Raw genomic sequence first — 26,021 nt, forward strand, 5'->3', positions numbered from 1 at the left:
TGACTGACTCTCCTCACAATATTCAACATTGAAGCCCGCCACAAGTTTCTGCTGTAATGTGCAATTTGTGCGCGTTTATTTGCCATCTCATTCACACCAATTACCACCCCAATAACTTCTAAACTTTTCCTCTCTTTCGCTCACTCTGTGTGTGGAGTTTCTCTCGATTTATGCTCAGTGGACGCTTTTCTCCCCTCAAGCAAAATTCAAAGGTTTATAGCTCTGCAGAATGCTTGATCCTAAAACGTACAGTAGGACTCCTGTAGCCTTCATTTGACTCTAATATTTCTGAAGTTTTCAAGTTACTAGTTGTTGTAATTACTTTTACCATTCACAAGTAGAGTTGGAAAAATTCGAAGCTCTATTTGAAAAGCCAAAAGGGGTGCCAGAGTCCCATGCTTTGCGGAATGCTAGAACTTGTGACTTATAGGGGAAAGTACTCTCCCTTCAAACGTTCATGCCTTCGAATAATGTGAATTTTCTTTTAGTTTTCCTAAGAGACTTACACATTTCTATTAAATATTAGTTGGCTTATCATCAATTGTTGATAATTCCGTGATAATTTAGTGCAAATTTCTTACGAAAAACACAAGAAATTCACATTATTCGAAGGCATGAACGTTCGAAGGGAGAGCACTTTCCCCTACGGGTTTCAGATCTGACACTTATACGGGCTTCAGACCTAAGACTTAGCCATATGGCTTAACTGGTCTAATTTCTTATCAATTACGATTATTTGGAAAAATTTAACATACACAGTAAAAAATAATTACTACGATTATCGCGTGTAATGGGAGAGCATCGATAATTGTAGTAAATTTGCAACGATTATCGTAGTAAGCAAAGTTGAAAAGCAAACAAGTTGAATTTTCGAAGTTGAAAAGCAAAGTAAGTTGAATTTTCCTTCAACAATTGTACTGAAATTACACAAAATATAAAAAGAAGAAGAACGAGTTCAAACGAAATTAGTTGAAAGTTGAACTTTTTGCTGCGATAATCGATTGAAAAATTACTACAAAAATCGAATTGATTCTATTACACGCGATAATCGTAGCAATATTCAATCAGACGTTGAATGAAGTTTATGCCATTTTGTTGCTTCATTTTATTACTATTATAGTAATTATTACTACTATTTATTGCATTTGGACCATTATCGAGGGTTGAATTTTAGTAGTTCTGCATTTTAATTGATTCCTTTTCAATTGAAAGTTGATTTTTTCAATGGTTGTTATTCGAAATTTCAACCAGTTCAATTCAACTAATAGAATTCAACTAGCCAATTTCATCTCTTTTTTACTGTGTAGGATTGCATTACTAAAGATAAGTGACCTATTACGTTCTCAAAAAGCAGTGAAATTACTCGCTATTCAGGATTTTGAGACCTTCGGGAACTGGGCTAAACCTCTAGTCTGAAGAACGCTTTAGCCATAGGGCTTAATTGCTCTAATTTTTCAACAATCATGATTTTTTGAAAAAAAAAACGTAAGATTGGATTATTATGGACAAATGACCTATTAAATTCTGAAAAGACAATAAAAATTGTTGCTATTTTATTTGAAACCGTCGGAAACTAGGTTATACCTATAGTGTGAAGATCGCTGTAGATGTTATACTTCAAAAGTGCTATAAAGTAATTATGAAGTTAGAAAAAAAACAAAACGAATCATAAGTCATTCAAAAGATCACCAAATCGATTTTCAAATAAAAATTAGTTATCAATTCATAATCTGTCCTTTACCGATTCAAAACCGATTGATATTATTTTTTTTTTGTGAGGAAACACAGAAAGCAACGACGCTTACAATACCCGTCCTATTATTAAATCCCTACTTACTCACTGAGTATCTATCTTCCCAGCTTTTAGTGTAATAATTTCATAAATTTACAGGATCTTGTGCGACAATGTTAGCTTTAAAATTCAAAATTACATTTAAACCTTTAAACATAAACGACATTATTTGCAAATCAAGACACTATTAGAATTGGACAATCAAACTCCGCTTGCATGTTAACCCATTAGATTAATCGGTAAAAGTTGCCTTACATCTTAAAAATAAAAAACGCACAACCAAGTGTCTCAAACACGAACTCCCCAAATTCTAACGACGCGATGGTTTGATTTAAGATGTATTTTTTTTTTTGTAGAGAATAGGAAAGAAATAGGAAGAAAATACCTCACGAGAAAGATTTAAATTTAAGGATTAAAAAACCCAAAAGCAAATACTGAAGAACCACTTACTTAGTGACGAAGAATGTGACTAGTCCTTAATTAGTTGTATACTGATCTCCGTCCGTTAAGTCTAAGTCACATAATGCTACATAAAGTCTTTGATATTTTGAAATTGATGTTCGAATTTGAGGATAGAGAAATGTAATCTAAATCCCCTAAACGTTCGTAAATGGGAAGTTGACTGTAGTTTAAAAGTTTAACATTTACATTTAACTAAACTTTATCAATTGTGTTTTAATGTTTTAGGGCTTAATACTATTAGAGTCGTACTGTGTACTTGGAGATATACCGCTCATAAGAGATAGTTACTTAAATATAGAATCCAAAAAAATATTAGCTGCAGCAGATTGGACAGTATTTTGGTTAATTCAGTAAACAAAGAATCAAAACAGAAATAAAAAATAGTAAATGCATAAAAATACTGAAGGTAACAAAAATAAATGATCATCGTTAGACGCGCTGATATTGAAAATCGATTTTTGAAGTTTTGATGTTGAATATTTCGAAATCCTTATTTTCGATTTTGATTAAACTTTAATAGGGGAGGAGATCGGAGCAGAATTATTAGCCAACGATAAATAATAAATTGTGCTTGTAAAGTTTTAATGCCAAGAATTTAATTTTAATGAAGAATTTAAATGAAATAACATAGGTTATTAAGTATTTTTTTATCGAAGCTTCACTGTTTTTTTTTTAATTTTACGTATTTTTATCTAGCTTTTCACAAAATATTTCCCATTTTGAGCTTTTTATTAGAAAATTAACGATAAAATATATATTCCTTATCTTAAATTTAAATTTTCAGACGATCATTGTCGATGAGAAAAGAATAAGGTATAATTCGCATAAGTACGGTTCTTTGAATATTTGCAATCAAAATGTCTTTTAGAATCAAGGGTTTATAATCGATCTTTGAAAGAATTATATTCAGATTTTAGATTTCAAATGCTTGTAAGTCTCTGGACTTGAACCAACAGGATTTAAAAACTTGTAGTTCTATAATATATTTCTTAAAGAATTGTACAAGACGAAGTGGACAAGGAAATACATTTTAAAACAGACACTGTTCTTAATATATTCAACCCTACAAAGCTATATAAAAAGGTTCAATTTAATAATAAAAAAAGACTTAAAACCACTCATAAGGAAAAAAATCATTACAACAGAAAGTCGGTCACATTACTAAGGTAAATATTCAATCGATTACACAATACAATCTTCATATAAAACATTTGAGCGAGTTTGAGGAATAATACACTCAGCTCACCATTTTAGAGATAGATATTCTAGAACTCACTGAGACAGATTCATAGATGATGATGATGATGACAATTTGGGAAGGAAGAAGGTTCGCGCATCAATTTGCAAGCCATTTGATTTTTTTTTGTCCTCTCCTCTTTCATCATATCATCTCCCTTTATACTACTAGCAATCCCTAAACTCCAATAGAAATCCCATCTTTCATTCATTCACAATGAAATTGATCTCAAATCGACAATAAAATTTAAATAATTTACACACTAATCAACATTGTGGAAATTCAATTGGAGGGATTCATTGAATTTCACCTTCATATTGATTTCCTTTTTCTATGCATGTTCAAGTATTTCATTGCACTCTATCAATGCAATATTCAGCATTAATAATTTATTTGTAGAAAATTCTGGTTGAGAAATACTTCGATAAAACGCACTTTTTCTAGTCAAAACACATTATTTTTCGCATGTAATGAAATGCACATTTGTGTTACAGTAACGCAAAAACGATTTTATAAAGTATAACACATTAAATTACTTAGGCAACGACATATAATATCATTCAAAAAAAAAGGTATAAAAGTAAGACATAAGTAAAACAATATTTATCTGTCACACTAATGGCAAATCCCAAATTAATCTAAATGTGGCAAGAGTTGAAATCAATCTTCTTTTTTGACTCTATCTTCGAATTAGATCTTATCGAAAAGATCATCAAATTCTATTTATGGATATAATCAATTGGCACGTTTGAAGCTCAACCTTTATCAGGAGTTTATATTTAAAAGTTATTTCCATTAACCCCTGGAAAAAGTAACGTCTTACCCCTGACGTGGGTAATTTTCAACCCTAAACCTTGTTAGGACTACCTCCTCAAGTAAAGCGCAATTCTCGTCGGAAGTATGCTAAAAATGTGTGTTATTGTCGTTATTGCTAACCTCTTTGAAGTGTATGATTTAATCCTTGATGTGGGTAACATTCAACCCTTGTCATGAATGTATTGAAAAATCTTTCAACCCCTGTTAGTATTTAAATTAAGTTTACTTCAAATAAAGAATTGACAAATGATATTGTGAAGCATTAAAGCCTTGAACTGGAAATTCCTTTTTTATTTTTTTTTATTTCTTTAAGTAATTAATAATTTTACAAATTCTATTGGAGAACAGAAATGCAAAAACAATCATAAACGCCTTACGCAAATTTATAAGACCAACCAAATCCTTAATGCTGGATAAAACTCGCGGATTGTAGGTTTAAAATTCTGTGTAATTCCTTTTCAAGGATAAAAAATATCATTAAATCTATACTTATTCCATTTTAATGATAAACAAAAAACTAAAAGAGTATTTTCAAATTATTTAAGCAAATTAGATAAAATGTTTTAAAAGTACTAAATTTAAACATCAATGAACCTTAATGATCACATAACCTTGTGGCTAATCTTATTGAGATTCAAACGATTTTTCCTCTTTCTCGTTTTTTTTTTCATTTTTTTTTAAGTTTTTTATATTATACGATTCAGCTAATAACTAATATAAAGGCGCTTAGTCCTTATGTTGCTGTGTATTTGTTGTACTTATCAGTTTACTTGATTAAAGTTTTCTTAAGCTATTGAATTAAAAAAAATAAAACAGTCTAATACAGTGGCACTTAAGGAAAGGCCCTAATACATTTATTAGACTTAAGGCTTAGCCATATAGCTTAACAGCTCTATTTTTTATCAATCACGATTTTTGAAAAAAAATTACTTAGGATTAGATTTTAGGAGTCTGAAGATCGCTTAAGAACTCAAATTGATTCATACTGATCCTCGAAAATATAGCCTATAAAATTTAATAGTAAAGACTTATTCCAAACAGTTCTACACTGACGGCTTAGGATCATCGATTACAGGTCCTTTACATAAGTTTACTTTACCTAATTCTATATTGGCAAAAATTACAGAGTAGACATTACCGAGTGTCAGCCTGAGTTTATTTGGATAAGGTTTGTATGTTTACGTGGGCTTCTTTTTCTTGCTACCCATCTATAACAGTGTGAAAATCTCGAAATTCAAAATTAGAAACGATTCAAATTTAGCCAATTTTACCGTAAGTCAAGCTCAAAATATATTTTTGAATTGGATTTTATTGTCACCTCTGTTTTTAATTGCACCCCTCATATGGCCACCGCCGTCTTAGAATCTATTGAAAACTCCGGGATGATTAATTAAGGAAGATAGAAAAAAATCGAGTACTACGGAACTTCCACCATCCAAAGTTTCAAATTCTGCTAATCTTCATCGAATTAGATATTTTTTTCATATAAGATATTATATACATTATATCCAACTTTTTCTAATTTATCAAACAAAATAGAAAAACTTTTGAGCTTCATTGTCAGAAAAGATTACAATACAGTAAACCTCTTCCTAAATTAACCAATTGTTGGCATGAGCCAAGAGTTAGTAAAATAAGGTGGAAATGAATTACAACCGGAAATCATTCCAAGAAGTTTCGGGTGCAAAAAAAAACCTTAATGGCTTTTTTCTTGCTCTTCTGCCTTCTAAGCCATTCAACCAGAAGTTGTGGCAGACAAACTTTCTCAGGTTGCGAATTAGGTAACAAGGTGAAAAGTGCTCGAGCATGATTGGTTTTTCTGTCATTCAGTGTAGTCAGGCAAGTGAGCACAAGCAGAGAGATAACACTTATCGTGAACTTCACCTCTTACCCCCTTGATTTTATATATACCTCAAGAGGAGCACTGATTACGGTGTGTCATATATTTTTCACCGTCTATTGTTGCCAATTTACCCCGTGAAACTGTAATCTAATCACAGATTGATAGGAACCACCTCCTGCTTTCTCTCTCCCAACTCTCTAATACTCTTCATAAGTTCTCCCCGGAAGGGGAAATTGCTCCGATCATCAAAAGACAGTCGTCAATTTTTAGCTGGACTGCGGAGGAAATTGCTGTGGCAGCGATAAGAGGGACATAAAGTCGCACGGAAAATTTGCATTCCCCAGCGATCGGGAACAATAAAAGGTAAATAAATAAATGCGAGCAAAAGACACGGTTGCACGTTCCACCCAGTGGCACTTGAGTGTGTCTTTTTTATCTATAACTTTTATAACTCATATAGAGGTCACAGCTACTGTTATCTGGTTAAACTGCAATATCGACAGATTTATTGCAATATTTAAGAAATAGAACGTCATGATAACATAATGTAAATTTAGAAGGATCTGGTTGAAAATAAATAATCCGGTAAAATCAGTGGTAAGTTCTGAAAAGGTTATGGTAGCTGCGAATTTTATAAATAGAGAATTGTATCAAATGCAGTGACATCGATGTTCAACATAGACAAAAATTACATTCAGAGCAGGATTATGGTCATCCAAAACTTAATTTTGAGCTGGGCAAAAACCAGATTTCTCGTTATTATAGGCCACGCCTTCCGTGGGAAGATGGAAGAAATATCTATAAAATATCTATAAAAAGGCGGAGTATCTAGATAATTAACTGTAATTACTATTTCTTTCAATATAAGAAAAAATGGTGAATAAGCAAACGAATGAATCCCGATATCATCGATACAAATAATACTATTAATAAGCCACGCCTCCAATGACATAGTTAGAAATTCCGTTTTGAGTAACATTTTCGGGACCGAAAAAACCGCGAATTCACTCCAGTGACACAGAAAAAATGCATACCCACAAGAGATATCTTTCGTATAAGATATGGAAACACCGTAATGAGCCTAAACACAAGTAGATTTTAATTCTCCAATAGTGTCTTGGATAAAAGGTAAATGTAACTTTATTTGCATAAAAAGTCGTTGATGACCGAAGAATTCAAATTCAATTTCGAATTTTCATACTAAATTTTCGAACAAGCTGAGGAAAATTTATCAAGTATCACACTAAAAAGCTCGCAAAAGAGTTACTCAGTGATTATGGAGTGATTAAGTAATGGGACAAAAACAGTAAGTGTCGTTCTGTTTTATTCCTCACAACAATATGAAGACCCCGTCACATTTTGACACTTAAGTACTTCGAAATTCGAACAGGATATATCTCAGCCACCTTGCAGAATTATTTAAAAGTAAGAAAGTCTCTTTTTTGGATCTTCAAATAGATTTTCGAATTTTTAAGATTTACTTCTGTACGGAAAGAATGTATGCAAAAAACGGCACCAGTTTTTTCAGTCTTTTGTTATCGGCAATGCTTCATAAGAAATCTAATTAGCTCCCAATAGTAGGCAATTTATATGAAGGTGATTCAATTCTTTTTCACTCAGTGGAGAACTCCCTGTATCAGAAAGTCTTTAAAAATAATTTGGTGAGTCACAATACAGTACGAGTCTACTAATGTAAATCTTCCATAGTAGGGGAATACTGTACGAGTGTGATAATGTCATATGACAAATTTCCATGGTAGATTCCCTAGCAGGACAATATTAAATGTCGGTGAGGATGTATTGGTCATTATAAAGAGCTCAATGAAGCTGTCAGTGGTAGATATGAATCGCATAATCGAATAGTTTTCGAACCATTATAATCATTTAATCCATTTCTTTAACTTTAAATTTTTTTTCTAAACTTTTCTTTTTTTTTTTGCAAACATTGTAAGATGGGAAAACCCATCTATTTGAGATGAATAAATAATGTTAATAAAGTATTAGTAAAATAACAGGGAGATGTTATCAAAACATACATTCTAACGCTCATCGAATTTAATTTCTCAACATTAAACTTTCACAAACACAATTTATTTACGAAGTGTAACTATCTAAATGAAGAATTAGTCATCCAGAACTTAAATCGGAAATCAAAATTAAGGAAAATATTATCAAAATCGAAACGATTTCAAATTTTCCGTTCATTACTATGTGCTCAAACTTTGCATAATATTCCGCAAATCATGTAAAGAACAACAAAATGTATTGCTAGCTTTTCTAGGCTATTCATCATTTGTCATTAAAAAAACTAAAGTAAGAAAAATACTTTTCGGCAACAACTCGGATATCAATTGCATAGAACGAAATTATCCAAAACTGTTCAGTTTACATTCAACACTTAAATTACAGGGAAACATTCTCATTTGAATACGTAATAATTTCGTTTGTATGTATGTGAAGAAGATTTATCAGGCTCTATTTTTTTTACTAAAAAAATATGAAATAAATTTTATTTAAACATATACATAGTGAAAGAACAAAAGAAAGACTTTCTGTCACATTTTTAAGTATTGATATATTGTGCAAAAGATTAAATAGGTTGAACCTGTTCCACTCAAAGTTTTAATAGGTATGCCTCTGTAATATCGAATAAGCGATAATAAGGAAGCCAAGAAGAATTTTCTCAATTCCGGAAATAAGAACGTTCACGAGCATATTAAAATCAGGAGAAAACTGAGGGAGCTTTTTTTGTGTTATAGATTTGATTGTCCTCCACATTTTCTAAAGACAATTTATTTAAAAAAGACAAGACTATTTATAGCACAATTGCTATATTATGTATAAATAGCACAAGAAATTGTTTTACACACTTTTTTTTTAATATTTTGGAATATCGTGTAAGTGGAATTAAGAAAGTGGCTAATAGGAGTGATTGCATCCCATTTAAAGCTCATTTCCAATCATCCTAAATTTTTCGATATCGGGATAGTAGCTCGACAAATTCAAAAATACCATTTACACGTCATTTTATCTGTCATTTACACGCTCACGAATATCGAAAATCGTGATTAAACCTATAATGCTTTAGGAAATTTATTAGCAAACTCGAATTTGAAGTTAACAAATTCAATTTCCAAGTTCTTTGATTTAATAATTTAGAATTACCCAAAAGTACCCTAGCAACAAAATATTTTATCCCAATATGAAACGCTTCGGCCAGAACCGGTTTTTCTTGGTGTGTCAGTCAGTCATTAACAGAATGCCTTCTGTACCAATTTATTAAATATCATAAAAACAAATATTAAAAAAATATATAAAAACATTGTGAATGACTTCAAAGATTTTCAGGTGAAATTTGATTTTTTGCCTTAGTCCCATTCAATTCCAAAGAGCAACATAAAATCTAATCGGAACATATTCAAATGTTGGTTTAAATATGAATCACAGACTGTATAAGCATAAAGCGCTTGGGGGCATTAGAGATTATCGCTTTTATCACTCAAGAAATGTTCATTTAACTGCAGTTGAGCACACATACTGTCACCGCCGATCTGTTCGGCCGTGACGTGTGAACTTCACTGACATCACCTACAATTAAAATAATCGCTCGTGTTGAATAATACCAAATAGTCGGTGAGCTAAAGGCGGCGAGAGATTTGTTGCACTAGCGATAGCCCTTGTCTTCTAAATTGAGCTTTACGCCAAGAAAAGCACCCATCAGAATTCTTCACTTTCTGGGGGAGCTTTTCCGGGCACTAAATAGCTGGACAGATAGTTGGGTACTTACCAAAAGAAAAAGAAGCGGTGTATAATCCAGAAGTGGGACTCGAGATGCTTAGCTTTATGTGCCTCCTCTGGGCACCTTCTCTTTCGCCCTCAAACAAGAAAGCCTCCGGGGCAGCACAAACACTCACAATTTACTTGTTCGAGAGATTCTCCACAGTGTCCTGAGCTATTTGTCACGATTTCCCACAACTCAGCCAATCGATTGACACCGACGCGGTAAATTTTTCACAAACTTTTCACGATCACACAACAAAATAACTCCAAATGGAATTTGCGGAATTTTATTTAGATTCTTAGACAAAGGCATTTGCACGACAAATAAGACGCTTGTGGCGCTACAATCGACAAAACTCATTGGCATTCCCGCTAGGCGTGACTCATACCTATCTTCACAGCACTTCACACTGTTCCGACATCCCAGACACACGCGAGCATTGCGCGGGATTTTCAAACTGGTCTTCCTTCAAGGGGTAACTCAACTCATAAGCAATCAGTGTAGTTAGATTGCCGGTTGCCCGAGATAATGGGTTCCCCGTAGGTTCCCTAATAAAAATCTATGGGTTCCCCGAGTTTACCGAGCTCCTGGAAACTTGTAAGGATTCCTGGGTTCTTTTAAATCTGTATTGGTTACCCGAATTTCCTGAAAAATGTATAGGCTACCCCGGCTACCCAGGTTCCATGACAAATGTATGGGTTTACCATGAGTTTTCAGGAATAATGTATGGGTTCCCCGGATTCCCCGTGAGTTCCCTAAAAAAATGTATGGATTCCCCAGGTTCCCTGAAATATGTGTTTGTTTCCCGGGGTCCCTAAAACCCGGGTTCCTCAAGTTACCTGAAAAACTCATGAGTTTCCTAAATTCCCTATGACTTTCCAGAAAAAATGTATGGGCTAACCGGGTTTTTTTGAAAAATATATGGGCTAAACGGGTTTCCTGAAAAATGAATGGGTGCCCTAGGTTTTTCATGAGTTCCCTGAAATATGTATGGGTTCACCAGGATCCACATTAGTTCCCCGACTTCCCCGTGAGTTTCCAGAAAAAAAAATTAAAGGATCCCCGGATTCCCCGTATGTTGCTAGAAATAAAGTATGGGTTCCTCAAATTAGCTGAAAAATGCATAAGTTCCTTGAAAAATATATAAGTTCCCCAGGTTTCCTATAGGTTCTCTGTTAGTTCCCCACGAGTTCCTTGAAAAATTTATGGGTTCCCCATATGCGTTCCTCATGAATTTCCCGGAAAATGGGTTCCCTATGAGTTTACCGAGTTCTCGTGAGTTTCATGGGTGCCCCATGGATTCCCTAACAGGTATTGCTCCAGTTCCCTGAAAAGAGTAACCCCTTGGCTTCGCTTGACTTGATTTTTGTAGAAAGTCAAAATAGTTCTTAAGAACATCCCCGATAATTAACGGTTACACAAAAAACACGGTAAATATTCTGCTTATAGAACAATTACTAAGGCAAACACTATATAATTTTAAAGACGAAAAGAACGAAAATGCACAATGCATTAAGCAGGACACCTGTGCAAATATTTTCAAGAATAAAAAAAACAGTTTTCCCGTTTCACAGGACCTCTATGACAACTCTAGAGCTCATAAATCCCATATAGGAGAATAAGGTCTATCTTTAAACAAAATGAGTATAAAAAAGTCCTCTTATGCTCTTGTTCATCCAGATTCTATACTTACCAGTTTACCCCATTTAGGCCTTAAAAATCCATAAATTTTCAGTTTTTCCTGGTGAGAAAATTAAAAATGTGATGTCGATTTGTACGGAGACACCCTGCATGATATGCTTTGGAACGTGATTGAGGTTGCCTTTGAATCTTTATTTTTCACTGATAAAATTGAAGCAAAGACATTAATCGGACCATAAGTGATTAGCCCGAAGCCTAATGTATTGTATTGTATTTATTTCTTCATTACCATCGACAATCACATGTGACTGACCCACATTACCTTACGGCCATCGCCGTCTTAGTGTTGATGACCAATCTCCAAGGTAAAACGATGGAAAACCCCTTCGCAGGTTGTGTGTTTGTCAGGTTTACACTTTTACTGCACTGACTAAAACCATAATGTAGTCAAAAGACATTATACAATAACTTCTCTTCACATTTTTCTGAAGCACTGTTTTTCTCGTGAAAATTTGTAGCCTAAAGTTGTCAAAATCTTCGACATTATCTTGTCATTCGAAACATCCCGGCTAAAACAAGATATCTAAAGTTAAACGCATTTCTTAGATATTCGTTGGACCTAAGTAGGAGTTCGATATCACATAAATTTGTTTATGAATTATGTCGAATATGTAATAATTTCTCTCACTGTAATTTATTGTCTGATACAAAAACTTAAAAAAATACAATTGAATGTTTGGGATTTTGTTGGACAATTGAAACGAGAGGGACTGTGTGAAATTTAAATGGAACTTCAATTTGACCTGACGAATATTGCACAAATACTTATGTTTATATGAGTTCCTGATTTGTTCTAGCCGGAAGGCTATTGGCTGCTCCAATACACTCGGGATTTTGAGGATTACATTTTGATGATCATTGAAAGCTATCAAATATTTATTGAAAAGTGAAAAAGGCAGACTACATTCCCTTACTAGAGATTTTCCCCACTGCAACTCCTGTAATTTCAGCAGCGTCTGTTGAGTCACTAGAAGTCCCTATAAGAGATCATATTTATTTTAAATAGAATTTTCGAAATGTGTTCTTTTGAGGTTTTTTGACGTCACGACAGATTCCATATGATCCGTTCGGTCGTCAATAGATAGAGCAATAGAAGTAAAATGCTTACAGATAGAAAATTTAGGTCTTCAGCAATCCACCACAAGACGTGCAAGAACCGTTGAAACCGAATTAACGTCAAATGAAACACGTACGTCAATGGTCAAAACGCTACCATAACAAACATATTTTGACGTTTATTCGGTTTCAACGGTTCTTGCACACCTCTGCACCACAAGTTAAGCAAAAGGAAACAAAGTGTTTTGATTGATTTGAAATTGCTAATTTATTCAATTACTGTCTGTGTCAATAATTTACATTTTTTTGTATACTACAATGTAATTAATGTTAAGTACGTAGAGAGATTTCTTCGTTTTTCAAGAGATATGTTAATTGTTTTTTTTTTTCACTAAATATTCTCTTAAATATAAAATAATATGAAGATTCTCGTCACTTTTAATTCTTTGGTATAATATATCAATAAAATTTGAGATAAACAACACTAAAACTTAGAAAAATAATTTATCTAATTTATCTATCACTTAGTCTGACTAGTGCAGTTTATTATGGCAAAATTACATGCAAAAGTTCCTTTTTAATTTTCATTCACATAATATCAATTGACTTTAGATTAAAGTACAACGGAATCTCTTTTGTTATTATTTTTTATAGTTTTAATTTTTATACAAAAAAATCTCTTTTTTTTGAGTGATCAGATAGGCAACCAAAATGGCATAATATATTTTAGGCTTTTCATTAAATAATACTACAATTTAAAAGGGGGATAATATGGTTTAAGCTTAAAATCTTTACACCGCTAATAATTCTTCTATAAGTTTTTTGGACAATTTTCACTTCTAATACCTTGGGAGTGCTTAATCATTCAATAATTCCGGCATTTCTTGTAGTTCTTCTATTTTCTGAGCACAAAAATTTCTAATTGTGCTAAGTGAATAGGAGATTGAATAAGACAAAAACATGATTGTCGTAATTGCAGTGTTATCAAACCCTAAAAAAGGCGAGTCCTAGATAATTAAACGTTTTATTTCGGAAAATTAAAAAAATATCCATCATTTTTAGTAAGTTCAAATTTCTGTTATCCTTCTTCTTCTCCTTCCTTTTTACGTTATTACTGTTGAACTCATAGGTCGACATAGCCGTTTCATCTTATGACCTACACACTAGAGAAATTTATGCTCATATTTAACCGTTTTTCCTGCACAAACTTAGGCAATTTGCTTCAATATGGACATATATTTGTCTAGTATATAGGCCATTATAATATGCAACAGTGACTTTATTCCTGGGGATACATAGAATTTTTTTCCGGTGGCAGCCAAAATCCCGAAAGCCAAAATTCCGAAAGCCAAAATCCCGAACGCCAAAATCCCGAAAAGGCCAAAATCCCGAAAGCCAAAATCCCGAATGTTCAAAATCCTGATAGGAATGAAATTATATGGAGAAAAATGTTTAGAATAATTTCCCAAGACACAGAAGATTCCCCTTTGCCTCCAGCAAGCGCGGGTACAATCGTGGGAGTAGCTATAACACTTTTAAGAATTCGGGATTTTGGCTTTCGGGATTTTGGCCCTTTCGGGATTTTGGCGTTCGGGATTTTGGCTTTCGGGATTTTGACCGGGACCCATTTAGGTTATATGAGTTTACGAATTAGTTATGAGTAAAAGAAATAGTTTGAGACTTTAACGCCTTTTTCTTAAATTTGAATTGAATTATTAAATTAAATTTATTTTATCTCATTCTTGACCTTTCCCACTCCCCATGCGTCCACCGCCGTCTTAGCGTAGATTCCAACCTCCAGGACTAAACATTGGAAATGTTCTTAATCTGGTTATATGTTTCGGTTTTACAATATGTTTTACATTTCATTGGGGATAGGCCAGTCAAAAAGAAAGAGCAAGATTGCCAAGCTCATCTAATCAGTTGTACGGCAATTTAATTTCACCCTAATTCCATAACTTCTCATAATCACCACTATAACAGAAAAAAACAATATGTGGACCTCAGAGACAAAATTGAACATATCCTATGCTTTAGCCATATGAGCTTTTGCCTATGAGCTTCATATATCCAGTATGCTAGCATAAATAATTTGGATTAAATAGTTAAAAATTAAATGTTTTAAATTTTCAGATTTGAGGTTTTGATGTTTTAAAAAGTGTTTGATCATTTGAGTTCAAGTACGAGTTTAGACTTTAAGTTTTAGTTTAGGGTATGGTTGGGTCGGGATCGGGAAGTGAAGTTTGCAGCACTAAGAGTTCGTTAAATGTTAAATTAAGGAGAAAGACAAGAAGAAGTACACAAAAAGTTTCAGCATATTTAAACGAGTATTATTAAAAGAAAATCGCACTAAAAGCGTCTAAAACGGTACAGAAAAAAACATAGAAAAATATGATTTTATATAGAACTCCTACTACCACTTCCTACGCACTTCCTATACTTCCCGCCATATTTAGTCCTAGAGAAGTATGGAAGTAATACGTGCAATTAGTTCCATGTACTACTTCTTCAGCACTTCCACAACTTATATGAAAAATCTTCAATATCTGTACACCGTTTCCGACCATATTATCTGCCCCTTGATTCACCCCTTAATAAAATTTGTAGTTTTGATTACAGCTTGTACATTAGGTTTAAAGTTTATTCTGTAAAACTTTTGTTAAATCTATTTATTACTAAACTATGCTTCAGTAAATCAAAAGTTAAAATATTGCAAAAGCTCTTATAACCTTCTCATTTGAATAAATATTTAAGTTAAATAACCTGCAACAATTAATAAAATAACACTGCTCAACCAAAAAACTTCTGATCACTGTATTAAGAATACTGTTAGATTGGGAGACAAAATAGCAATAAATTTAATATACTAAATAATAAATGAATTTGTTTTCTTTGGTTCAAGACAAAAATGCAATAAAATCACTTTGCGCGTCCTGTCTATGGAGTCTAAATGTTCGGAAGAAGCCCTATTTGAGCTAAAAGATTCCCTCACTTCTTCATAACTATGTTATTTCGTCTACAAACAACTATAAGTTAGTTTTGTATTTGAAAATTGTAAGGTATCCACTGCTTAATAATTTTTTCTTCATTCCAAAATTATTAAGTTCAAGAGCCATTGGCAAAGACTCTTCAGTGGAATTTATTAAATTCTATAATAGTATTTGCTTATTTTCCTCTAAAAATCTTTTTTTTTAAATACTTTTTCTTCAGTTTAGACCTTTCTACAAATTAGTAAAATGACTAAATACTTTGAGATGCCAAAAAAATTCTGTTGGCTCGGCTACCTATGTGGGTAGCCTGTTTTTGCGGGATTTTCTTGGGGGTATCTGTGGAAAATCATTATTCAAATTTGTACTCTTGATGATTTTTGAGCCTCTCAGCTCCTTTCGCCACGATGAAGTGCTCGGTGGGGAAATCGAGCATGGTGGTACAGTGAAATCCCATATTGGCAGAAGCAATAATGTACTCACAGAGAGCAAACCAGCTGAATGCCATGTCATGACACAGGAAGCGATGCTTCAGGAAGAAAAGCACAAGACCGGCTGTGCTGGCGATACTCAGGAAGAACAGGATCTTCTTGCAGTGTAGTGAAAAAGCGGCGGATTCTCGAGCGGCGGGTGTGACTTTTGCGGTGGATTCGTTGAGGCGAATGGTGGCCAGCATATGGCACAGAGAGCATATCATGAAGGTGATGAACACTTTCTCGTGGATGGGATAGTTTTCGCGATTGGACACGTACGTTACGCCACACAGGGCCCCGATTTCGATGAGATTTAGAACAAAGACGGTGGTTACAAGAATCCGCGTACGCTTCTGCATCTTCGGATCGCGAATTCTGGCCACCATACTGCTGTAGTAGTTACGGTAGACGGCAGCTATGGCCACACGAGGGCCTATGTGAAAGGCAATACAGGCACGCCAAAAGTACCGCTGAGGACTTACCCCAGTGATGGCACTTATCGATGGAATCACATTGTAGACCTAGCAGAAAGAGGAATATGCAATTAATAGCCGTTTATATTTTGATCCCAATGTGAACTATGCTATGTCATGGTTTTCGGAGAGGTTCTATTCTAAGACTATTACATTGGATTTCCGTAATTTAAAAATATTTCTGCTCTTACATTTTTACAGAGCGGTAAATGTCTTGTATTAAGGGCAGAATCACATTGACAGTAAAATGCTCACTGTCGCCGTCAAAGCCTCACCGTATTTCGTTAATTTACGCATTTTCACTGCAATTCTTACGCAAATTCTGAATTACCGTATTACCTTAAGTCATACTCGGTGGCCCTAGGTGAAAATAATATAAGGAAATTGAATCAATAAAACGAAAATATGATAAACGATGAGCAAAAAAACTGTTCGATTAATTTCTCGTAGTTTTTTCCTCATCGTTTATCACATTTTCGTTTTTTTCTTCAATTATCTTACATTATTTTCACCTCGTGCCACCGAGTATAAGATAAGGTAATACCGTAATCGAGAATTTGCGTAAGAATTGCAATGAAAATGCGTAAATTGACGAAATACGGTGAGAATTTAACTGTCAATGTGATTCTTCCCTAAAACGAAATGGTGTGTTGTACGAGGTAGGGTCTGTTCATTCATTTATAAAATCGGTTGATATCGAGGTCGCGGGCTTAGGACACCCAGGTCAACAGCTCACAACTCTCAATCTCAATCCGCTTCCACTTTAGAAAGATGTTCGGGGTCAATCCCAAGATGACTCAAGACAAGATCCTGAATTTGATTCAGCCACTTAAAAATTTCTTGAAATCTTTTTTGAAGATTAAAATATTGGATAACCCAAGTACGATAATTTGTTTCGACCGTGTGGATGTAGATGATGTCAGGAATGAAATTTCAGTCTTCTTGTTCTTGTTCTTCTCTTTATTTTATTTTCCCGACGTTTCGGTCCTTTGGTTGAGACCTTCTTCAGGGCCTACATTATATATACATAAATTAGTAATTTATTTTTTCTTAATCCAAGTATTCTATCCCTTGAAGGCATACTTAGGGGCTATATATCTTAGCTTCTGTTTAAGATAATTAGGCAAGTGATCTAACGTTGAAAAGCTTGACACATTAGTTTTTAAAACTTTATACATTTGACCCACTCAGATCAAATTGTGGTCATCCAGGGTCAGTTATGTCGAAGATGGCACTTTTTGCAATGCCATTTATTTCTCAAGCCAAGTGGTATACGAAGTTGGCACATGGACAATCTCTTTGTAGAGAATATGGGAGTGTAAATTGTTGATTTATACACCATACTAATCGATCGATTTATTCAATTGGATTTATTTACTTTCATCTCTTTTTCTTATCTTAGCTCTCGTACGGCCATTGTTTTATTAAAACGCCAATCAATGGATTTCGTTTAATTCTACAATTTTGCTAAACATATCAAACTTCTAGCTAGAACTGATTCAGGAGGGCATTAAAATTCAAAAGTTGAAAAACCTCGATACTGTAGTGATACACACTGTATAACCTAAACAATATTTCATAAATTCATCATTTTTGTAATATCTTAGAGATCTTAGATTAAGCAAAATGTGTAATGTATAATTATGCCAAATACTGTAAGTCATTTCCATTAAAGCTATATCACCTGAACGGTCGGTCCCTTCAATATCACGCAAAATTGCAGTTATTGACATCAAGAGAACAACTTCGGACCTTCTGACCGCAGGGTTCGGCGAATTTTTTACATAGTTAAAACAGTTTTGAACATGTGCTGTATTTTTAACATATAAAGTTAAAATGTAAGAAATGTAAAATTTATGGATATTCATCAAATATTAAACTCATTTTTTTTTGTTTTTTACTCATGTATTTGATGAGTACTGGTCATTTAAAAATACAAGTTCACTCATATACACAGTATGTATAAACTACATACTTCTGTACTGAGGCACATAGTTGTACGAAAACTCTGTATAAACTACGTACTTGCATCTAGATAACTCTCAACACACACACCACACATACACACGCAGAATAAGTATAAGAAGTTTTTTTTGGTTCATGCCCAGGATACAGAAAGTAACATGTAGTACTAGACAATATAAAATATGTAGATAGAGATAGTTCGAAATTAAAATTACAAAGGTGTGTAGTACAAAAAAATGACTTATCATGGGAAAATTTCAGAATGTACAATTGTTTTGAAAATGTGTAAATCCTTAACATTATTTAATCTTGGGTATTTTGCAATAATTTTATTGTAAGCGCCGATGGCTGTAAATTTTATGGATTTTTGTCCATATCTTGTAGAGTTAGGTCTGATATTTTGCAGAGTATGAAGATTCCTTGTATTTTTACTGTGTTGTAGTGTTTCAAATTTTTGATTAGAATGCAAAAAATTATTAAAAACTTTGAAAATAAAAATTACTTGCTGTGACGTTAGTAACTGAGTGACATTACTCAATTTGAGGTGATTGTACAAGAACAATGAACTAGTACGAGTACCGAATTGAAATATTGCTATTACACATTTGTTTTGGGTTCGTTCCAACTTTGCCAGCAACTCACTAGTGATATTCACTATTTTCTACAGATTACACAGCGTCGCATAATTATTATATTATTATAATCACTGAAATTACTAATAATTGTAACACATAATTTGTAAACAGAATATTCCAATTGAAAATATTTCCCGTTGTCTAAGCAGCTGACAACACGCCTGCCAACAGCATTTTCTGTCATACAGGGTTTTTATTATATGTTTACGATGTATGTAGTACTACATATTTACTCTGTAAGAGATAATACTTCACACGGACACACACAAAAGCACACTTCGGGTCTCACTTGGTGCAAATAGTACTGAGTAAAAAGTATGGGCGTACATGATGGTACTGAGTATTCGTACAACGTATTTACACAGTTTATACGTAGTTTGGTTCCGCCGGGATGTTGAGGATTTAATATAGACAATATTCTGAAATACCTATCTGTGGAGAAAGGACGAAGTTTTTTTTAATTGGAAAAAGTATCGTTATTTTACTACAGAGAGTATGTTTATGTGTACAAAATTGTTGAATTACTTTTAATCTATAATAGATTTTCAAAACGAAATGTTGTTCATGGTTTTCCCAAGAATGTGTTCCCAAGAATATTGATATTGCTTACAGGAAATGTTCAAAAGATTCAAAAATGTTTAATTTTCCTTTTTCACATTTAAGATTATTTTTTACATGTAAAATGTAAAAAATATTTTTACTATGTAAATGCACAACCCTGCTTCTGACTATTAACCCATAAGTCGATCCTAAGAATACAAATATCACTACAATATTGTTCTGCAACTGCATAGGTCCTCCAGAAACCACTCATTAGAGGATGTATAAAGAACCAGACCAACGATTCCCTACTACGAGAGTGGACGTAGGTCACTAAACCGTAGAGTTCTAGGGTACGTTTTTAAGGCCAGGATATTTAACTCGTACAAGTTAAATTAATGTCTTAGCTGAGATTCTTTACAATCTCTTATCCATTTTTTTGACAATCCGGTATATTGGAATATTACAGAGATTACAGGACCTTCTGCAATATTCCAATTTCCGGAGACAACTTACACGACAATGGGTTTCGTGAATTTCATCCGCCTGGAAGATATAGGCTGTTATGAAGCACATCACGAGGGTAATTAGTGGAAGGGCAGCAGTAACTATACAGATCTCACGAAAACCAACAATAAGGTGGATAAAAATCTGCAAAAGAAATCGCAAATATGAAATCAATACGGATGTCCTAATGGAGGAGTTTTGAACTACGTTCAACAAATAACCTGCTCCTGTTTCATCTTCTCCGTGGTTTTATTGTGAATTTCGCTCACTTGGCTCATGATTGCACCCCCAGCCAGCGACTTATTGCTTTAAATTTAGGGCTCAAATATGGGCAAGAAGGCCTTAATACCGAATTTCTCCTCACCACGAGAAGAGGAAAATCGAGAGCAGAGCAAAAGGAGGGCAAAGGATTTCACAATATAGTTGTATACACGGAATCACGGCCACACAACACCAAAATATCAATTGTACGAAATAACACCGAAATTTACATGAAGTAACGCGTTCATTGGATGATATATCACATTGAATATCTATCGTGTAAATATAAATAGAGATTCCCTTAAAATTTCATGTGATTTTCTGTGTGTGGAAAAGTGTGCGACTGTCACTTTACTATTTTGGAGGGGAAATGAATGCTCGGATGTTATTTTCTGTTCACAGAGACATCTTTTAGAGAACCCATACAATATGAAGACAAAAGTCTAAGGAAAATCATTTGCCAACGGCTATGATCAAAATTTGTTATGGATTCTCAATTTTATGAAAATAAAATTACTACATTAAAAGTCTTTAACTTGATCATTATGTGGATATTTAAAGGCTTTAAAACAGACCTGTGCTCGTTAAAAGCCGTCTAATATCGAAAAATTTTGTGTTGATATGGAAATTACAGATAGACATACTGGTAACACTAATCCCGCTCATTCAAGGTGCCATGATAAATATTTTTGCGCCAAAAAGACATAACAGAAATAAAAACTCATAGAGATTTGTGAGAGAGAGAGATAGAGACACAAATAACTCACTTGACAAACGTATGGCGGCGCTGCGGTTGCGGAAAATCTCTAAAATGCCACAAAATATTTTCTTCTCTATTTTATCCTTATCAGCAGGTCGTGTCCCTTCTTGTAATATGTACTTTTGCATTCCTTATTAACCAAAATAGTGTTGTACAAAAGGATTTTTCTCAAACCTATCTTGAATATTGGGACAGCTCAAAAGAATATTCAGCTTAAAATTTCATCCCAATGTTTTTGTTGTAATATCGACAAGTATTTACAATTAACCCAAATAGCTGTAATCAACTAAATTATAAAAAGAATTTTCTTGTGAAAAGGACTTAACTTTAAGGAATTAAACAATTTTCACATTAAAAAACCTCTTATTTTCTCTACGTGAATTTTCGCGACATTTCGAAGAATGCCAACAGGCACCACCAAATTCACTTCGACTTTTCTTTTAGCTCATCACTGCTATAAAATAACATGTCTTACCCCGACTAACACAAAGTAGGGTGTTACTAAATTTTTGTCTCATCTTGGTAAGCAGTTACGTGTTTTACAATTACTTAAAATTAAGACAGGGGTGAGCAAGAACCGTTTGAAACCGAATTAATGTCAAAATATGTTTTTCCAAGACCATTGACGTACAAGTTTCATTTTACGTTTGTTCAGTTTCAAACGGATCTTGCTCACCTCTGAATTAAGGCATTACATTGAATTAAGTACTTATTAAGTCCTTAATAAGTACTTGTTGTGTTAGTTGTGATGTTAAAAGAAATATTAAAAAAATCATAATTTGTTACAGTAGGGGAAAGTGGGGTATACCTTTAAATTCAGGAAGCTTTGAAATAGGACTGGTCAGGAGAATCTCTTACCTATAAGTATAGAATATCACGCATGAAATCCGAAATCAATTCCTGTAGATAATATCCGGATGTTCCTGATATACCCAAAAGTGTACACTGACTGAGAGAAATCCGAAAGTTAAAATAACATTCCGGAAATGTTTATTTTACCCTGCAGTATTGATCCGAAATCGGTGTAAATATTATGCGTTTTAGGTGTATTAGGGGTTAAAGTTACCCTTTTTCATGTTAATTTTACTATTAAAAAGGTGTAAAATTAACATTAAAAAATGTCGATATATTTTTACACCTAAAAAGTGTTAAAGTTATGAGAAAAAAAGTTAATCGCACCCCGGTTTTTTTTTCAGTGTAGTATATTGCGCATGAATTTCCAGATAAATAGTAAATAGAGAATTCCCAGATGCTTCTCTAGTACCTGAAAAGGGAGAGAATATCTTAATCCTGGCGAAAAGGACCGCCTTCTCTCGCCTTGCCGATTCTCGATGACAAAACGCACAGTAAATAACTTCAACTAAATTTATTTAAAAACTAATTCAAGATAGATGGACTTTAGATAGATTGACAAGATATTTCTGAATTAAAACGCTATGACTGAATTCTGACTGACAATGTGTTTTTTCCTTCTTGACGTAAACTGACTTCCGATAGTGTTGCCTGATGACATCCATAATGGGTTGCTATAAACAAAATTCCCAATAGCTGGCGACTTATGTCGTACGTCGTACCAAGGACCTTTTCTTTTTCTGAAATAGGACCTTTTCTTGTTTATCATAATGCAATTCGGCTTCAAAATTATAGTTGTTTTAGCTAAATTATTATCATGATAAGATCCAGGCTAATTAAAAAATTAGAGAAAACACTATTTCTATTTCAAAGGTACCCCTTTCTTCCTAGTCAAAAAACTGCTTGAAAAATAGCTTTATTTATTCCACAAAGAGATATTCATAATTTCAAATTTTACTCATGCAATACGCAAAGTTCTTTTTAATTAAAATTTATTAAAACTGCCATTACATTCAAAAATAACAATTTTTATGGGAAACAGCTAAAAGTGCATTTTCTAAATTCCATTTTCTGTATTTCAGCATGCAATTTAAGGAAAATTGTACTAAATCCTGTTTCATCAATAATGAAACGAAATTGAGTAACAAATATTTTAATTTCTTACCGTTTCATATTCCCTCTGTCCTTTTTATGAAGATGTTCAAATTTTATGGCAAAAATTAAATTACCATTAGTGTGAAGATAAAAATGTGTTAGCTCAAAAGAGGAACATATTTTATTACTCTTCGTACACATGCCAAAAGGAGACATCCCATGCATTTTAACCATTTTAACAGATGCTGGTGTCACAGAACTCTCACATAATTAAGGTAAATAGATTTTGTAATCAATTCCAAATGTTCCTCTCCCAAGAAGCATAAAAGCACTCCAATTGTCAGTCTTGTAGAATTATGCTGATGATTAAAGATGAGTGCCAAGTGAACAAAGTGGAAGAGAAGAAAATGACGAGGAACCATGCTACAATAATGTTGGGGAAGTTCTGAAAACATCGCAGCTGAGGGCAAGGAAAAAAAGTGTGAGACATTGAGAAAAAGTTTTAGTTTATTTTTGGAGGAAAATCTGTAACAAATTATCTTACATCACGAATACGAATTTGCCATTGTGGAACGATTGTCATAATAATTCATAACATGAAAAATAAGAAAATATGGATACGGGTGGATGAAGGGAAATTGGGGTGAGTTGGAGTGTTTGGACTATTCATGTCATCGAATGATAAATAATAGAATAATAAGGTATGATGAGGAGGGAGCGATTAGCAATTCAATGTAGCTCTCGAGTGGGATCATCTTTCAGAAGGTGTTTGGGCTAGGGTGCGCTGGGAGAGAAAGAGCGTTTGCATGAGCAAATTGCAAGGGCGGGAGAAATTTGTGCCTTATCAGGCTCTTGGATCAATGAAATAAAATACTCCGTATTCAATGAACAATTCACGCCTCGAGAAAGAGGAATTATGTTTCAATGAAATTTTCCTCTATTCGCAAAGTTGTGATAATACTCAAATATAATGCAGAATACAATGTAAAAAAATATGATGTAGACTAGACTAATATAAATGAACACCGGTATATGTTCCATAGATTTAAAGAATTGGATTAGTTATCACATTATGGAAATCCAAAACATCCAATTTAAAAATTGTACCATAGCTTATGTAGACTGATGAGTACAACAATCTTCAGATTAAAAGTTTAACACTAAACCTACCGACTGTTTTTGGTCGTTTTTCCTGGCGCGCTCGGTCAAATAACAGGCCACGATAGGGTAGGATACTCAACAAACTATTCTTGAAAAAGATGAAAAGCTTAAAATTTAAACACTGAAAAATATATTACATGCATATTTTAAGAAATTCGTAAAGTCTGTTGGCGACATTATACCGTTTAAATATGTGTTAATTTTAAAAAGCTTTTAGCCCGGTCAATTTGACCGGGTCTAGGTAGGAGGAGGTAGGGCTACATTGTTATACGATTTTTTCGGATATTTTTAAAGGAAACTGGGTTTCAATATGATGTAATTCGAATAGACAAAATAATTGTGGATCTAAATAAAATAATTGTAAGGACCAGTTTCATTTAGAAATAGGCGGAAAAGTCGTATAACAAACAATCCAGCACCACAGCTCAAAGTAACCCTACTTTCCCCTAAGTTTAATGTTAACTCAGTCCAGAGTAGTCGCAAAATTATAAACATAAATAATTTCAAGATATTTTTCAAAAATTTGAAATCAAATGTCCTTATATAACCGAATCGTTATTTTTTTCAGGAAATAAGCTAAACTGATCTTGAAAGCTTGCAACTCAAGTTCCAAAAACGTCAAGATAGGGGAAAGTACTCTCCCTTCGAACGTTCAACCCTTCGAATAATGTGAGTTTCTGTCACGTTTCCCAAGAGATTTCCACATGATTATCATATAATTATCAATAATTGATGACAAGCTAACTAATAGTTAATAGAAATGTGTAAGTGTCATAGGAAAAATAAAAGAAAATCCATATTATTCGAAGGCATGAACGTTCGAAGGGAGAGTACTTTCCCCTAGTCTGCACTAAAACTTACAAAATGATGAAGAAGTTAACCGAGACGTTCTGTGATGTCTGATGAGCTACTTGGAAGGTGTGATTCTTTCGATTATCACGTGTTCAAAATCCGTAAACAAAGATTTAAACGTTCGCATATCGAGAGAACTTCGTTTGCCATTTATACTCTACTAAAAAAGCATTTCGATTATCGAAGATCCACAAATCATACTATACAGTCGAAGTTGAACACGACTTCTATGAACTGTGGAACATGTTCAATACTCTGACCTGCTACGTGTACTTTAACAGAAAAGTACGACCACCGCTTTTAGACCTAGGTTTACCCATATATTTTAAATTAAATCCTTTAATTTCTTGTCAGGCAAGATTCATGGGAAAATTTTGCCTTAAAATTAAATGTAAGAGACAGATGATCCATTAGATTTTAAAAAATCAGCAATAATGCTTGCATATAAAGGCTTGTGAACGAAAAGATTCCCATTCTCTTGACATAAAGTTAGCCGTAGGCTCTGGATTTTTTTGTTCTGTATTGTCGTTTGAAGAGAATTTAATTGTCATTATTTAAATGTAAATTATAGTCTTTGTTAGTGAAATAAATTCTAAGATTTTATAGATTATCTTATACAAAAAAAAAACATCTTTTTTAAGAACTTACATTTGTAAAACAAAAACGTCTAATTGTAATTAGGCCTAGGGGGAAGCGGAGCACCTTTGAAAATGGGGCACCGTTGAAATTGGGATTTTTCACCTATTTTTAAATAAAATTTAGACTAATCGAG

The 26,021-nt window shown here is 33.5% G+C and overlaps 1 protein-coding gene across 2 annotated transcripts; it reads right to left on the reverse strand.

Annotated features, from left to right (window-relative positions):
- Nucleotides 1-12,934: 12,934 nt before the first annotated feature.
- Nucleotides 12,935-20,891, reverse strand: LOC129808185 (post-GPI attachment to proteins factor 2-like). 2 transcript variants are annotated; one of them, XM_055857953.1, is made up of 3 exons: nt 20,490-20,891; nt 20,278-20,412; nt 12,935-16,669 (listed from the first exon to the last, which is right to left on the reverse strand). In XM_055857953.1, the coding sequence occupies exons 1-3, from the start codon at nt 20,544-20,546 to the stop codon at nt 16,028-16,030; spliced, it is 834 nt and encodes a 277-aa protein (XP_055713928.1). In that variant the 5' UTR covers nt 20,547-20,891; the 3' UTR covers nt 12,935-16,027. The 2 variants fall into 2 exon arrangements, with proteins under 2 accessions (XP_055713928.1, XP_055713929.1); XM_055857954.1 differs by having other exon boundaries at nt 20,760-20,885.
- Nucleotides 20,892-26,021: the final 5,130 nt, after the last annotated feature.

Source organism: Phlebotomus papatasi, chromosome 3, assembly GCF_024763615.1.
Source record: "Phlebotomus papatasi isolate M1 chromosome 3, Ppap_2.1, whole genome shotgun sequence".
NCBI classification, from domain to species: Eukaryota; Metazoa; Arthropoda; class Insecta; order Diptera; family Psychodidae; genus Phlebotomus; species Phlebotomus papatasi.

Excerpts from the sequence above, each read along its gene's own strand:
- LOC129808185 (XM_055857953.1), bottom strand. The coding sequence starts at position 20,546 with ATGAGCCAAGTGAGCGAAATTCACAATAAAACCACGGAGAAGATGAAA. Across the intron at positions 20,413-20,489 it reads AGAAGATGAAACAGGAGCAG|ATTTTTATCCACCTTATTGT; the intron begins GTTATTTGTTGA and ends TTTCTTTTGCAG. Across the intron at positions 16,670-20,277 it reads TTCACGAAACCCATTGTCGT|GTCTACAATGTGATTCCATC; the intron begins GTAAGTTGTCTC and ends TCTTTCTGCTAG.